At 50.3% G+C, this 16563-nt stretch overlaps 1 protein-coding gene across 29 annotated transcripts in view; it reads left to right on the top strand.

Annotated features, from left to right (window-relative positions):
- PPP6R2 (protein phosphatase 6 regulatory subunit 2) overlaps positions 1 to 16563 on the top strand; it is a 101370-nt gene that overhangs the window by 51108 nt on the left and 33699 nt on the right. For 25 of the 29 annotated variants that reach the window (XR_004442418.1, XM_033233448.1, XM_033233451.1 and 22 more), the window contains one exon: positions 11800 to 11986. Coding sequence is in view for 25 of the 29 variants with exons in the window: in XM_033233448.1 (XP_033089339.1) it covers positions 11800 to 11986 (187 nt within the window). In the remaining 4 variants the exon portion in view is untranslated. Of the gene's footprint in view, positions 1 to 11777; positions 11987 to 16563 lie in introns of all 29 variants that reach the window. The other 4 variants (XM_033233463.1, XM_033233465.1, XM_033233464.1 and 1 more) reach the window with 2 other exon arrangements.

The raw sequence follows: 16563 nt of genomic DNA, 5'->3' as shown, positions 1-16563 counted from the left end.
AATTTGAGACCAGCCTGGGCAACATAGTGAGACCCTGTCTCTATTAAAATTTTTTTAAAAATTAGCCGGATGTGGTGGTGTACACCTGTGGTTCCAGCTACTCGGGAGGCTGAGGCAGGAGGATCACTTGAACTTGGGAGGTTGAGTCTGCAGTGAGCCATGATTGTGCCACTGCACTCTAGCCTGGGTGACAAGAGTGAGACCCTGTCTTAAAAAAAAAAAAAAAAAAAAAAAAGGCTGGGCGCGGTGGCTCACGCCTGTAATCTCAGCACTTTGGGAGGCCAAAGTGAGCGGATCACTAGGTCAGGAGGTCAAGACCATCCTGGCTAATATGGTGAAACCCGTCTCTACTAAAAATACAAAACATTAGATGGGCATGGTGGCAGGCACCCATAGTCCTGGAGGCTACTGTACTCAGGAGGCTGAGGCAGGAGGATAGCATGAACCCGGTAGGCGGAGCTTGCAGTGAGCTGAGATCATGTGACTGCACTGCAGCCTGGGCGACAGAGCGAGACTCCATCTCAAAAAAAAAAAAAAAAGAATTTTGGCTGTCTTGTGCCTGCATTTTCTCATTCTGAGTTATAAGTAAATTTTAGGTTGGTACATGTCAGAGTGTTTTGAGTGGCAATATGTCGGGGAAAAAAGACGGATCCCATGCTAGAGATGCGGGTGTCATTGCAGCATGAGGCAGCACTGTCAGCAGGGTTGGCTCCAGGCCACAGAACGGCCAGGCAAGAGAGATGTGCAGTGTCTGACCCACAGTCCTGGGACATGCTTCACTTTAGGGTCTTCAGCTTGAAGGACATACATGATTGTCATTCATGGTACTGTCCATTCTCAAAGGTTTCCCTGAAACGTCCATTCAGCCCTGGCCAGGATGCTAGGAGATGACACAGAGGAATGGGGCAGTGGGGCAAGATGGCTGGAGCTTCAGGGCCTTGAGTCAGGACAGAAGGGTGAGCAAGGATGGGCCTGGGGCAAGAGGGAGGATGGGGCAGAGCCAGCCTCCCAGCTCCTCACAGTGCCGCTCTGCGAGGAGCACATGGCCCGCTGTGTCCCCAGGTGACGCCTCAGGAAGTGGGAGATCCAGTCAGGTCAGCAAACCTCAACCTGCAGGTCATGTCCTGTTTCTGTGTGGCCTGTGAGTGAAGAATGGTTTTGCATTATTTTTTATTTTAGTTTTTTGAGACAGGGTCTCACACTATCGCCCAGGCTGGAGCGCAGTGGCATGATCTCGACTCACTGGAGTCTCTGCCTCCCAGTCCCAAGTGATCCTCCCGCCTTAGCCTCCCAAGTAGCTGGCACTACAAGTGCATGCTACCATGCCTGGCCAATTTATTTGTATATTTCTTTTGTAGAGATGGGGTTTCACCATGTTACCCAGGCTGGTTTCAAGCTCTTGGGCTCAAGCAATCCACCCACCTTGGCCTCCCAAAGTGCTGAGATTATAGGCGTGAACCACTGTGTCCAGCTGGTTTTACCTTTACCTTTTTAAATGGTTGGGGGGAAAAAAATCAAAGGAAGCTCGGGCATGGTGGCTCACGCCTGTAATCCCAGCACTTTGGGAGGCCAACGGGGGTGGATCACCTCAGGTCAGGAGTTTGAAAGCAGCCTGGCCAACATGGTGAAACCCCATCTCTGCTAAAAATACAAAAATTAGCCCGGTATGGTGGTGCATGCCTGTAGTCCCAGCTACTCAGGGAGACTGAAGCGGGAGAATGGCTTGAATCCGGGAGGTGGAGATTGCAGTGAGCTGAGATCGTGCCACCGCACTCTAGCCTGGGCGACAGAGCGAAACTCCGTCTCAAAAAAAAAAAAAAATCAAAAGAACAATATTTTGTTACACACATGAAAACGACATGAAACTCATGTGTCAGTGTCCACCAATAAAGTCTTGTTCGACACATCCACACACATCCACATCTCATGTAGTATTGAGCAGCTCCAGCAGGGGCCATGGGAAATATTTCCTCCCTGGCTGTTTACAGAAACTCTTTGCTGGTCTTTGTCTTAGAAGGAAAATAAAGCAGGATATAGGGAGCCAGGGTGTCCTTGTGGCAGGGGGTGGTCAGGCAGGTCCTCTCAGGTAAGGGGAACAGTGCTGGGATGGGGAGGAGAGTTCTAGCCTGAGCAGGGCCTTTCCTGTAAGGAAACGAGGGCTTAGGGTGGGGCGGCTACAGCCAGAAGCTACTGTGGCTTCTGGTGTGCCGGTCACACCTGCTGTGTCAGCATCACTGTTGATAGCCCCCATCCCTCCCACTCCCAAATGTGGCCCAGTCTGGTGACAAATTAGAGCTGAGAGACAGGTATGGGGCTAGGAGAGTGGGGAGGCGTCTTCTGGATCAGGACAGGAATCCCAGAGTAGCATCCGTGAGCCAGGAGAGTCTTACAGAGTTTGGGAGAAATCAGTAGTGGATAAGTGCAGAACCGAGCAAACAGCAAGAGGACTGTGAACTTGGGGGAGACACCCATAAGCAAGCAGAGGTGCCCGAGCGAACAATCCGCTCAGCTGTAGGCAGTACACGCAGAATATCCCTTAAATTACCTGTAACTTTGGAGGGAGGGAAAGGGAGAGGGAAGTTGGATGGTGGGAAAGCTTTGCCTTCCATTGTAGGAAGTTAATTCATAATGTATAAAATTGATGAACGAAAAAGAAATGTATGTATGTATTATTTAGAAACGTGGAGGTTAACATTGGAGAAAACTGCTGCAAGAGTCCAGTCGTTACCTCTGAGGAGCGTGACTTGGGAAGGGGGAGCCTTTCCTTACCAGCCCTGTCAGCTCTCTGAGTTTTCCTCTGAGCAGTGTGACTTGGGGTGGGAGTGGGGGTGCTGTCCTCACCAACTCTGTCTTCTGTCTTGAGTTTTCAAAGCACGTGCACATATCACTTGTATAAAAAACATTGAAGTCAGGTGTGGTGGCTCACGCTGGTAATCCCAGCACTTTGGGAGGCTGAGGTGTGGGAGCATCACTTAAGCCCAGGAGTTGAAGACCAGCTTGGGCAAAATAGTGAGACCCCATCTCTTTTTTTTTTTTTTGAGACGGAGCCTTACTCTGCCGTCCAGGCTGGAGTGCGGTGGCACGATCTCGGCTCACTGCAACCTCTGCATCCCAGGTTCAAGCGATTCTCCTGCCTCAGCCTCACAAGTAGCTGGGATTACAGACATGCATCACCATGCCCAGCTAATTTTTTGTATTTTTTTTTTTTTTTTTTTTTTGAGACGGAGTCTCGCTCTGTCGCCCAGGCTGGAGTGCAGTGACCGGATCTCAGCTCACTGCAAGCTCCGCCTCCCGGGTTTACGCCATTCTCTCGCCTCAGCCTCCCGAGTAGCTGGGACTACAGGTGCCCGCCATCTCGCCCGGCTAATTTTTTGTATTTTTTTAGTAGAGACGGAGTTTCACCGTGTTAGCCAGGATGGTCTCGATCTGCTGACCTCGTGATCCGCCCGTCTCGGCCTCCCAAAGTGCTGGGATTACAGGCTTGAGCCACCGCGCCCGGCCTAATTTTTTGTATTTTTAGTAGAGATGGGGTTTCACCATTTTGGCCAGACTGGTCTCGAATTCCCGACCTCAGGTGAACCACCTGTCTCAGCCTCCCAAAGTGCTGAGATTACAGGCGTAAGCCACTGCACCTGGCCCCCATCTCTATTTTTATTTAAAAAAAATTTTTTTTGCCGGGTGCGGTGGCTCAAGCCTGTAATCCCAGCACTTTGGGAGGCCGAGATGGGCGAATCACGAGGTCAGGAGATCGAGACCATCCTGGCTAACACGGTGAAACCCCGTCTCTACTAAAAATACAAAAAACTAGCCGGGCAAGGTGGCGGCGCCTGTAGTCCCAGCTACTCGGGAGGCTGAGGCGAGAGAATGGTGTAAACCCGGGAGGCGGAGCTTGCAGTGAGCTGAGATCCGGCCACTGCACTCCAGCCTGGGTGACAGAGCGAGACTCCGTCTCAAAAAAAAAAAAAAAAAAATTTTTGAAACATATTCAGACTTTTTTTTTCAGAAACAATCTCTTTCTGTCACCCAGGCTGGAGTGCAGTGGCGCGATCTTGACTCACTGCAACCTCCGCCTCCTGGGTTCAAGCAGTTCTCCTGTCTCAGCCTCCTAAGTAGCTGGGACGACAGGTGCACACCACCGTGCCTGGGTAATTTTTTGTATTTTTAGAAGAGATAGGGTTGGCCGGGCACGGTGGCTCACGCCTGTAATCCCAGCACTTTGGGAGGCCGAGATGGGCGGATCACGAGGTCAGGAGATCGAGACCATCCTGGCTAACACGGTGAAACCCCGTCTCTACTAAAAATACAAAAAACTAGCCAGGCGAGGTGGCGGGCGCCTGTAGTCCCAGCTACTCGGGAGGCTGAGGCAGGAGAATGGCGTAAACCCGGGAGGCGGAGCTTGCAGTGAGCTGAGATCCGGCCACTGCACTCCAGCCTGGGCGACAGAGCCAGACTCCGTCTCAAAAAAAAAAAAAAAAGAAGAAGAGATAGGGTTACCATGTTAGCCAGGCTGGTCTTGAACTCTTGAGCTCAGACAGTCTGTCTGCCTCAGTCTCCCAAAGTGCTAGGATAGTGCTAGGATTACAGAAGACACTTTTTTTGAGGCTAGTCCAAGTGCAGCAGTATTTACACCTAATTGGTCACAACCGGTTAAGATTTCTTTCTTCCTTCTCCAGTCTGTCTGCGTCACATGACTAGCATTGTAAATAAAATGAAACAAAAAACACCTTTTTTGAGAAATGGAATAGGACAGACGGATGGATGGATGGAGTGAGTGGTAGCTGAAGGAAGAAGAAAGGTCAAGATTATTTTTCAGTGATGAGGAAGATCCAGGCGTGGTGACACATGCCTGTGGTCCCAGCTACTTGGGAGGCTGAGGTGGGAGTTGAGATCCAGGAGTCTGGGGACTCGTGTGTGCTGTGATCATGCCTGCGAAGTGTAAGTGCACTCCAGCCTGCGTGACACAGCAGGACTGTCATCTCTCTAAAAAATAAACAAAAATGGAGAAGATATAAGTATGCGTGTAGACCAGGAGTCGGCAGTCTGTATCTGTGAAAAGTCAGAGAGTAAATACTTGAGGCTTTGCAGGTCGTAAGGTCTCAAGTTGGAAGGACTCAACTCAAGTTGTAGCATGAAAGCAGCTACAGAAAATAGTAAACAAATGGATGTGGCTACACTCCAAGAAGGTAGCAGCACCTGTGCTTCTGAGACTCTGCTATCCCTGCCTCAGTGGCACTGCCAGGTTAAACACCTCCTCCCGCAACCTGTTAGCCTTGGAGGTCAGGGTTCTGCAGACCTGGCAGGACACCGCCATGACCACAGGCTGAATTATGGGAGGACTCTTCTTGAAAGTGGATAATTTGCCTGAGCTGTCCATGCTCAAGAGAAGCTGCACTTGGTTTGGGTGGTTTGGGATCAGGTAGCAGCCACTGACCCTGGTTAATTAAAGCCAGGGACTGCTCCAGGCAGGTGAGGCCCACATGCTGCCTCTTCTGAGGCCTGACGTGCAACTCCCCTACCTCTATGAAGCAGCCCTTGGCTGAAAAACCACTGTAAACCTGAAAAACCACGTCTCTACGTAAGACGGCTGGTCACCTTCCAGAGTCAGAGCACTGCCTGCCCAGGCCACAGCAGAGGGTGCCACCCCGGGGCTGGAGGCAGCAGCAGTCACATGGTCAGCCCTAGAGCCCGTGGATGCTCCTGGTCTCTTTGTGAGCTCTTGCCCGGTTTGCTTGCCAAGATCTGGGTTATTTGAGAAATAAGACAGAAGAGCCAGTAAGAGACACCAAGCTGTCGCTTTCATTACTCATAAAGCAGTGTCATTTATAACTCTGAGCTGTGGGCTTCCTGATTCCTGATTGTAGAATTAGAACTGCTCACTCAGTGGGAAGCAGCAGTGGGTCACAGCAGGCCCCCAGCAAGCACCCGCTGCCCCAGAGAGACTTGCTGCACTCGGCAGAACTGAAAGAAAGACGGCATCTCCACTAAAGGAAACACTGGGAGGAAGGGAACTTCACCGTAGCGGTTCATGGGCCACTGTCCATCCCCTCCACATCCACTGCCCACCTCCTGTGATGGCTTCTTCCTCTTCTTTGGTTGACTTCCTGTGGTAAATTATACTCTGTTAAAAACAGCTTCCTGAGACGGAGTTCGTGGGCAGTGATGTTTAGGTCATTGGGCCTGCGTGTTTGAGACCCTCTGATTAGAAGTTCAGACTGGGCATCACCCCCTGGGCTTTGGAAGCCTCCGTGTTGTCCTCTAGTCTAACAAGTCTGATGTAACAAGCTCCCAGCTCACGTGTGTCACCTGTTTTCTCCTCTCTGAGGGCATTTAGGTTCTTTTCTAAGACCTGTTGTTCCTGAATTTCGCAATAATGTGGAATTATTCTCTGAGTCAGGACAGAGGATCCCAGAACAGCATCATTGAGCCAAGAGAGTTTCATGAAAGTCAGAGCTTGGGAGAATTTAGTAATAGATAAGTACAAAATCAAGCAAACAGAGCAATGAGAAAAACTAACTCTAAGGGAAGAGTTTTATAAGTAAGCAGATATACCCCAAGTAAACAAATCAGCTCAGCAGTAGGCAGTATGTGCATGTTCACACTGAGGTCCACAGTGGATATCCATTTCCTTCATGTGTCGTGCTGGGCTCCCTGAACCCTTTTGGTCTGTACATTTATGACATTAGCTGAGGGAAATTTCTCATATTATTTCTTTGATATTTTCCCTCTTTTCTCTTTCTGGGACTTCTAATCAGGTATTAGATCACTCTAATTAATGCTTTCCTTATTTTTGCTTTTAATGTTTTGTACTTTGCCTTTTTGGCCTACATCTGAGAGATTTCTTCATCTTTTAAGTTCTCGTCCTTTTATTGACTTTTCAAAGTTCTACCATTATTTTTTGTTTGTGTTTTAGACATGAGGTCTTGCTATGTTGCCCAGTCTGGACTCAAACTCCTGGGCTCAGGTGATCCTCCCATCTCAGCCTCCCAAGTAGTTGGAACCAGAGGTGCTCACCACCATGCTTAACATCTGTCATATTTTTAATCTTTTTTTTTCTTTTTCTGAGACAGAGTCTGTCTCGCTCTGCTGCCCGGGCTGGAGTGCAGTGGCACAATCTCGGCTCACTGCAGGCTCCGCCTCCCGGGTTCATGCCATTCTCCTGCCTCAGCCTCCCAAGTAGCTGGGACGACAGGCGCCCGCCACCACGCCCAGCTAATTTTTGTATTTTTTAGTAGAGACGGGGTTTCACTGTGTTAGCCAGGATGGTCTTGATCTCCTGACCTCGTGATCCACCCGCCTTGGCCTCCCAAAGTGCTGGGATTACAGACGTGAGCCACTGCGATTGGCCCATATTTTTAATTTCTAAGAGCCGTTTCTTATTCTCAGATATTTTAATAAAAGCTTCCAGTTCTATTCATGTGTACACAGTCTTTTTTTTTTTTTTTTTTTTTTTTTTTTTTTGAGACGGAGTCTCGCTCTGCCACCCAGGCTGGAGTGCAGTGGCCGGATCTCAGCTCACTGCAAGCTCCGCCTCCCGGGTTTACGCCATTCTCCTGCCTCAGCCTCCCGAGTAGCTGGGACGACAGGCGCCCGCCTCGTCGCCCGGCTAGTTTTTTTTGTATTTTTAAGTAGAGACGGGGTTTCACCGTATTAGCCACGATGGTCTCGATCTCCTGACCTCGTGATCTGCCCGTCTCGGCCTCCCAAAGTGCTGGGATTACAGGCTTGAGCCACCGCGCCCGGCCCATGTGTACACAGTCTTAATGTGTCATCTCTGAGAACGTTATAGTTTAAAAGAGTTTCCTTCTGTTCTCTACGCTCGCTCTCTTCCGCGTGCCTCGTCTTCTGTTCTCTACACTCGCTCTCCTCCTTGTCACTCGCTCTCCTGCGTGTCACTCGCTCTCCTCCGCCTTGTTTTCTGCTTGGTCAGCACCATGCTGCTTTCCTGAGTGGGGCCCTAAATCCTGTACAGAGTTTGGGATCTGCCTGGGGCTTACTCACCACAAGCTTAGAGGCCACTAGTTGACTTTAGTTGACTTTTCTCTTTGTCTCATTATTTTTCCCAGAAAAGAATCCTTCTAGTTCTCCCCTGTGGGGCATGGACCTGTTAGTATCAGGAGCTGAGTTGGGGAGAGGGCTGGGGACACCCCAGTGTTGTTGTTGTTGTTGTTTTTTTCCACCAAGTCCCCTGGTTTTGGATGGTGTCTGATCACCCTGTGGCTGTGCTGTCGTCCCTGGCCCACCGATCCCAGGAGGCCATAGGGAGGGACATGTCCCACTGCCCTGGCCTGAGAGTTTTCAGCCCACCCTGCCCTTGCTGACCACCAAATCAGTGTCCAGGCCTCTCTGGAGTTCTGTGGCCTGAATTCTTATCTCTAGTTGGTGCCCCTTTTGTGGGCTCCTGAAACTCAGCCTTCCCTGTGCCAAGTCAGTCTTCACGTGGCCAGCTGGTTCGGTCCTCCAGGCCTGGTTTGTCGTTTCTGCCACTCTTTTCTTGTCTTTTTAATTCTTCGTGTTATTTGAGATGGAGTTTCAGAGGGAATATCAACAAGCCTGTGTGCTCCATATGCTGTGGAATTTCTGTACCTTGTGTAAGTTTTTAAAACTACTAGAGCAGCACCTGTTATTTGAAGAATAATTGTAAAATGTTGATAAAGGAAAGAAGGAGAAAATCTTAGTCCCTCCATCTAGAGAATCAGCGTCTTCTAGCTTGATTTGTGCCATGTGTGCATACGTTTGTCTGTGTGTAAACAAGATGAGTTTGGAGCTGGGCTTGGTGGCTCATGCCTGTAATCCCAGCACTTCGGGAGGCCGAGGCAGGCAGATCACTTGAAGTCAGGAGTTCGAGACCATCCTGATCAACATGGTGAAACCCCGTCTCTACCAAAAATACAAAAGTTAGCCGAGCATGGTGGTGCCTGCCTGTAATCCCAGCTATGCAGGAGGCTGAGACAGGACGTGAACCCAGGAGGCAGAGGTTGCAGTGACCTGAGATAGCACCATTGCACTCCAGCCTTGGTAACAGAGCAAGACTCCAGCTCCAAAAAAAAAAAAATCAGTTTGTTCCCTGTGGTATTGAGATACTTCTTCAAGGAATGATTTGGACGTTTCTCTGCTTCCTCACTTTTGATCTTCCTCCTCACCCCATGGGACGTGACTTCTTCCCCCTGCCCAGCACACCGGTCTTAGTGTTAGAGATCTGGTAGACTTGGGGCCTCGCTGTGGCCTTTTTTTTTTTTTTGAGACGGAGTCTCGCTCTGTCGCCCAGGCTGGAGTGCAGTGGTGCAATCTCGGCTCACTGCAAGCTCCGCCTCCCGGGCCCACGCCATTCTCCTGCCTCAGCCTCCCGAGTAGCTGGGACTACAGGCGCCTGCCACTGCGCCCAGCTAATTTTTTGTATTTTTTAGTAGAGACGGGGTTTCACCGTGTTAGCCAGGATGGTCTCGAACTCCTGACCTTGTGATCCGCCCGCCTCAGCCTCCCAGAGTGCTGGGATTACAGGCGTGAGCCACCGCGCCCGGCTTCGCTGTGGCCTTTGAGGCTGCCAGCCCGGCCCTCCTCTCCTGCTCTCTGGTCCTCCTGCCCTGAGGGGCCGTGTGTTGTCCACTGTGCCAGGTACTTGTTGGCCAGCCCCTATGACATCCCACAAGGTGGGTACTGCCTGCCTCAATTAACAGACAAGGAAACTAAAGGCCAAAAAGGTCGGCTAGTGAAGGGATGAGCCCAGGCCTGCCCCAGCACCCCTGCGCCCACCTCTCAGGCCCGCTATCTGCCCACACATCCAGCCTGCAGCGCCCCTGTGCCCTGATGCCCTACTCCATCAGGCCCCAACCAGGTCCTCTCTCCCCAACCCACGCCTGCTGGGCCACTCTTTGACCCTCTGCATTGCACCTGCCCTTACAGACGCTGTTCTTCAGAGCTCTAAAAGTGGCACTTTCTTGTCTGGGCTGATGAGGAACACCCACCCCGCAGCCAGCCGAGGTCATTGCGTTTCTTCCCCGTCCACACTTGGTCGGCCGCCAGGCCTGGCCAGCTGTTTCCTATAGAGTCTCTCAAACCCAAACCCCTCTAGCCAGTCACAGCGACCACCTTGGCTTAGGTCCAGTGCTAAGGCTGCCTCTGCACCTGGCACCAGCCACATGTTGGCAAGAGAAGGAAGGTCATCGCAGCTGACCTTGAGCACACACTTGCTGTGCGACAGGCATGGGCAGGCACTGTCACCTGCACGTTGTTGTTTTTTTTTTTTTTTTTTGGAAACAGTCTTGCTGTGTCACCCAGACTGGAGTACAGTGGCACGATCTCATCTCATTACAACCTCCGCCTCTCAGGTTCAAGTGATTCTCCTGCCTCAGCCTCCCAAGTAGCTGGGACTACAGGCGTGCACCACCACAGCTGGCTAATTTTTGTATTTTTAGTAGAGATTGGGTTTCACCATGTTGGCCAGGATGGTGTCAATCTCCTGACCTCAGGCGATCCACCTGCCTTAGCCTCTCAAAGTGCTGGGATTACAGGTGTGAACCACCACACCTGGCATTTTTTTTTTTTTTTTTTTTTAAGTCAGGGTCTTACTCTGCCACCCAGGCTGGAGTGCAGTGGTATGTTCTTGGCTCACTGCAAACTCTGCCTCCCGGGCTCAAGCCATCCTGTCACCGTAGTCTCCCCCGTAGCTGGGACCACAGGCACGCGCTGCCTCGCCTGGCTAATTTTTCCTTTCTTTTCTTTTCTTTCTTTTTTTTTTTTTTGGAGAGACGGGGTTTCACCATGTTGCCCAGGCTGGTCTCCCACTCCTGAGCTCAAGTGACCCACCCGCCTCGGCCTCCCAAAGTGCTGGGATTACAGGTGTGAGCCGCCACCATGCCTGTCCTTACCTGCACGTTCAGATGGGAAAACCCAGACACAGAGAGGTGTCACTTCCTGGTGTCAGGACAGGCCTGTTCTGAGACAGCCATTCCTACGGGATGCTCCCACTGGGTTCCTGCCTGCTGGGCCCTGTGCTTCTCTCCAGCATTCCCAGAAGCAGGGTCACCTGCCAGGCCTTGCTATGGGGGCTGCTGTTGAGGGCTGTGTGGGCTGTGGGGTGTGCCTTTCCTAGGGCGATGGCCATCACCCACCTCTGTCTACCAGGTGCAGAAGAGGGAGCACAGTGATGTCATCATGGGATCACATGCACTGGGCTATGGATTGTTTTGTATCTGGTCATTTTAATCAGATGAAAAGTGCATTATTCACAGGTGTTGGTATTTCCTAGTCATAAAGTTCTTGCATAGTGCCTCGTCCCTCACGCTGCTTCCCGAGTGCATAGTGCCTCGTCCCTCATGCTGCTTCCTGACCTGCTGAGGGGTGTGTCTCCCGTCTGGGGATGGATTGGGTCTGTGTGTGTTGATGGAAGAGTCACGGCTTAGAGGGAGAGGAGAGGCTCAGTGGAGGGGAAGATGGAAATGGTCACAGACGTGGCCTCGCGGAAACAGTGTGATGAGACGGGAGGTGAGAGACCTGGCAGGTGAGTGTGAAGGCCTAGAGAGAGGAGAAGCCAGAAGACTGAGAAAAGTTATTTAAAGAATGGGAGCAGGGTCAGAAAACGTCGGCTATCAGCATATAGGGCATGAGGAGCATAGAAGGTACGTTAAAAAACTGAACTTCTAGCTGGTCACTCACTTCTAGGTAGTCACATTTTTATTCTGTTCTGAAGACTATAGTTTTTATCACGTGGGTCTGCTTCCTAAGAAACAGACTACGTAAGCAGCTTCCTAAGAGTTGGAGAAGTCTAATTTCACCTCCAGTGCTTGGACTGTGCCCTTTTAGATATCCAAACACAGCCTGTGAGCTTCTGACTTGTGATGTGCCACAGATCAGCGACCGCCTCGGTGGGGACGAGAGCCTGCTGAGCCTCCTGTATGACTTCCTGGACCATGAGCCGCCTCTCAATCCTCTGCTCGCCAGTTTTTTCAGCAAAACCATTGGCAATCTCATTGCAAGAAAAACTGAACAGGTAAATAATGTGCAAAGCCCATGTGATTTGGGGCACCGTCATGGTGGATGCTGACGTGTCCTGCTGTGGGCCTGGCTGTGCGACTCATCCTCAGGCTGTAGGAACAGCATTTGTGACTCTTCTGTGCAACACATGTGGAGCAGTGGGGGTTTTGCCAATCTGGGAACTGGAATTTGAAGGAGTGTTTCTGGCCAGGTGTTGTGGCTCATGCCTGTAATCCCAGCACTTTGGGAGGTCGAGCTGGGCAGATCACTTGAGGTCAAGAGTTCAAGACCAGCCTGGCCAACATGACAAAACCCTGTCTCTACTAAAAATACAAAAATTAGCCGAGTGTGGTGGTGTGCATCTGTAATCCAAGCTACTTGGGAAGCTGAGGCAGGAGAATCTCTTGAACCTGGGAGGCAGAGGTTGCAGTGAGCTGAGATCGTACCACTGTACTCCAGACTGGGTGACAGAGTGAGACTCTGTCCCAAAAAAAAAAAAAAAAAAAAAAAGAAGGAGGTTATAACTGGCTCTGGAATAAGCACCACTTCCCGCCATCCCTGGAAGCTGCACGGGGCCCCAAAGTAGACCATCTTGTGCTGTCACCTACCAGGTGAAGGTATGAGGTCCTGGGGCTTCATGGCAGGATGCTGGACATCCACCTTCTCAGGTCTGCAGCTTCGTCTGTGTGGGTGGCATGTCTGTCTGTCCAGAGCATTTATTCTTTCAAAACAAAGATAACTTCTCGCATTAGACTTCTGCAAAAGCAGTTAGTGAATTCATCTTAGCCAGCTGTAGCGGGGTCTTCCTGGAGTCCATCCTTGCTCCTGCCTCACATGTAACCTGACCCGGGCTTCTGCCCCTCCAGGCTGTGGACACACAGGTAGAGAGGTGTGGTGGTCCCTGTGCCTGCACCCTGCAGTCTGACATGCCCAGTCTTCTTTCTGTGTCATGCCCCACCTGCCCGTCCCCGACAGGAGTATTTTAAAACAAATCGTAGACACCAGATTATTACTTATGTAAAGATTTCAGTATGTGTGTATATTTATTTATTTTTGAGACAGGGTCTCGCTCCGCCCAGGCTGGAGTCCACTGGCTGCATCACAGCCCACTGCAGTCTCAACCTCCTCAAGCTCAGGGGATCCTCCCACCTCGGCCTCCTGAGTAGCTGGGACTACAGGCACGTACCACCACACCTGGCTAATTTTTTTAATGTTTTTTGTAGAGATGGGGTTTCCACACGTTACCCAGGCTGGTCTCGAACTCCTGGGCTCAAGTGATCTGCCTACTCAGGCCTCCCAAAGTCCTGGGACTACAGGTGTGAGCCACAATGCCCAGCTATGTATCTCTAAAATAAAGACTCTGTTCTTTTAAATATAATCAGAATTTTATGATCACACTCCAAAAATAGTAACCATAATTGTTTCATACCATCAAACATTCAGTCAGGGCACAAACCGTTATCTCACATCTGCTTTGAGCTCTGAGAAAGTGCAGCCCCAGGAAGGCCGCGGTTCACCTTGACGACATTCAGTGTGCATGTGAGTGTATAGTGGAATGCCGTTTTCCCTTGTGCCATAAATCTGAGAGTTGCAAGGGCCCCCAGGGGACTGCCTCACCTCAGCGCCTTCTGAAGCTGTGTGTAAGTGAAGGGCACCAGCAGCAGTGGGTGGTGCTGGGTGGGAGGCTGCTGGCAGAATGGGAGTGGGAGTGGAGGCAGCGGGGAGCTGTGGTGTGGGCCGGGGGGTTGTCAAGGCTGTGGGGGTGGTAGTAGAAGTTGTAAAAACCTTTACTACCTAGCCCTGGCAGCCCAGTGACTAGATGCATGTGTCTCATAATTTGCCATAAGCTGATCTTATTCCTCTGCCACTTTCAGATATTTTCTTAATAATTTTACTGCTTCATATAATATTTTTCTCCCATTCCCTTACCCAGTACTTAAGGTGTTAAAGTAATATGAACTGAACTGTTATAATTTTATTCTATTGGCCGGGCGCAGTGGCTCACGCGTGTAATCCTAGCACTTTGGGAGGCCGAGGCAAACGGATCACCTGAGGTCGGGAGTTTGAGACCAGCCTGACCAACGTGGAGAAAACCCGTCTCTACTAAAAATGCAAAATTAGCTGGGCGTGGTGGCATGCGCCTGTAATCCCAGCTACTCAGGAGGCTGAGGCAGGAGAATCGCTTGAACCTGGGAGGCAGAGGTTGCGGTGAGCCAAGATCGCGCCCCTGCACTCCACCTGGGCAACAAGAGCAAAACTCTCCATCACCCAGCAGCTGGTTTGTTCTCAGGGCCAGCCGTGAGGCAGGGATGCCATGAGCCGTCCTCCTGTGTTTCCTGAAATTGTGGGAGTAGCCCAAAGGTGGGGCTTCCGTGAAACGGCCGTCCGCATTTTCCCCGCCCTTCGTTACGAATTCTTTCAAATGTCTACAAATTAGAGAAAATATTTCATGAACCCCCATGTCTCTGTCACTCAGATTCCACGTCATTTGTTCATGGCTAATCACATTTCTTCTATATCTCTTTGTTTTTCTTCAAGATTGTTTTTATGATTCTTTGCCTTTTGATTATTATTAATTTTTTCTTTTTTTTTTTTTTTTTGAGGCAGAGTCTTGCTCTGTCGCCAGGCTGGAGTGCGGTGGTGCAATGTCAGCTCACCACAACCTCCGCCTCCTGGGCTCAAGGGATTCTTCTGCCTCAGCCTCCCCAGTAGCTGGGTCTACAGGCGTGCGCACCCATGCCTAACTAATTTTTGTATTTTTAGTAGAGATGGGGTTTCACCATGTTGGCCAGGATGGTCTCAATCTCTTGACCTTGTGATCTGCCCACCTTGGCCTCCCAAAGTGCTGGGATTACAGATGTGAGCCACCGCACCTGGCTGATGATGATGATGATGATTTTTGAGACGGAGTTTTGCTCTGTTGCCCCGGCTGGAGTGCAATGGCATGACCTCAGCTCACTGCAACCTCTGCCTCCGGGGTTCAAGCAATTCTCCTGAGTAGCTGAGATTACAGGCGCCTGCCACCACGCTGGGGTAATTTTTGTATTTTTAGTAGAGACAGAGTTTCATCATGTTTGCCAGACTGGTCCCGAACTCCTGACCTCAGGTGATCCGCCTGCTTCGGCCTCCCAAAGTGCTGGATTGTAGGCATGAGCCACTGCACATGGCCTATTTTGTTTTTTGTTTTTATTTTTTCTTTTGTATTTTTAAATTTTTTCTTTTTTTCTTGATTGTTTTAGAATCAGCACATTTTAGAATGAGTTTGTCAGTTTCTACATTCTCCCTCTCCATACTCTGCCGCCCAAAAATAAACCTACTGAAATTTTGATGAGGTTTGCGTTGGCTGTAGTTGGGTCTGGCAAAGTGTGAACAGGCCAAAAGCAGCCACTGATGGTGTGAGCGAGGCAGCCACGGAGGGTGTGAGTGAGGCAGCCACGGAGGGTGCGAGCGAGGCAGCCACGGAGGGTGCGAGCGAGGCAGCCACGGAGGGTGTGAGTGAGGCCTTACTGTAGCACAGCCACTTCCATTTCACACCACAGCAGCACAGCCGGTAGCTCAGGCTGCTTTGATTTCTCAGAAATACACTGCAGTTCTCTGTATGGCAGTCTTGAACATCTTTCACTAGATTTATTCTTAGGTATTTGATATCTTTGTATTATTCTAAGTGTTTTGTGGGGTTTTTTTTTTGTTTTTTTTTTTTGAGACAGAATCTTGCTCTGTCATCCAGGCTGGAGTGCAATGGTGCGATCTTGGCTCACTGCAACCTCCACCTCCTGGGTTCAAGCGATTCTTGTGATTCTCGTGCCTCAGCCTCCCTCCCGCCTGGGGGATAGAGTGAGATTCTGTCTCCAACAAAAGAAAAAAGAACCTCTATTTTTCTCAAGCCCATAATGATCAATGTATCATACTCCTATACATCAATATTCTAGTTGTGATATTATGCTGGCGTTTTAGAAAATGTCACCATTGGAAGAAACATGTCAAAGCATACAAAAATTTTGTTTTTGTTTGAGGCAAAGTCTCCCTTTTGTCTCCCAGGCTGGAGTGTAGGGGCACAATCTCAGCTTACTGCAGCCTCCACCCCTGGGTTCACGCCATTCTCCTGCCTCAGCCTCCCAAGTAGCTGGGATTACAGGTGCCCACCACCACACCTGGCTAATTTTTGTATTTTTAGTAGAGACGGGGTTTCACCATGTTGGCCAGGCGGTCTTGAACTCCTGACCTCAGGTGATCCACCCACCTCAGCCTCCCAAAGTGCTGGGATTACAGGCATGAGCCCCTACACCCGGCCTTTAAATGGTATCTTTTTAATTGAAATTTTGATTGAGATTATTGTATTTACATGAGGTTGTATGAAATAATATGAAGAAAATCCTTGGCCAGGAGCAGTGGCTCACTCCTCCCAACAGTTTGGGAGGCCAAGGTGAGTGGATCACTTGAGCCCATGAGTTTGAGAGCAGCTGATCGGCCGGGCGCGGTGGCTCAAGCCTGTAATCCCAGCACTTTGGGAGGCCGAGACGGGCGGATCACGAGGTCAGGAGATCGAGACCATCCTGGCTAATATGCTGAAACCCCGTCTCTACTAAAAATACA

Source organism: Trachypithecus francoisi, unplaced genomic scaffold (genome assembly GCF_009764315.1).
Source record: "Trachypithecus francoisi isolate TF-2019V2 unplaced genomic scaffold, Tfra_2.0 Lachesis_group14, whole genome shotgun sequence".
Taxonomy (NCBI): Eukaryota; Metazoa; Chordata; class Mammalia; order Primates; family Cercopithecidae; genus Trachypithecus; species Trachypithecus francoisi.
This window is presented reverse-complemented; position numbering and strand designations above follow the sequence as displayed.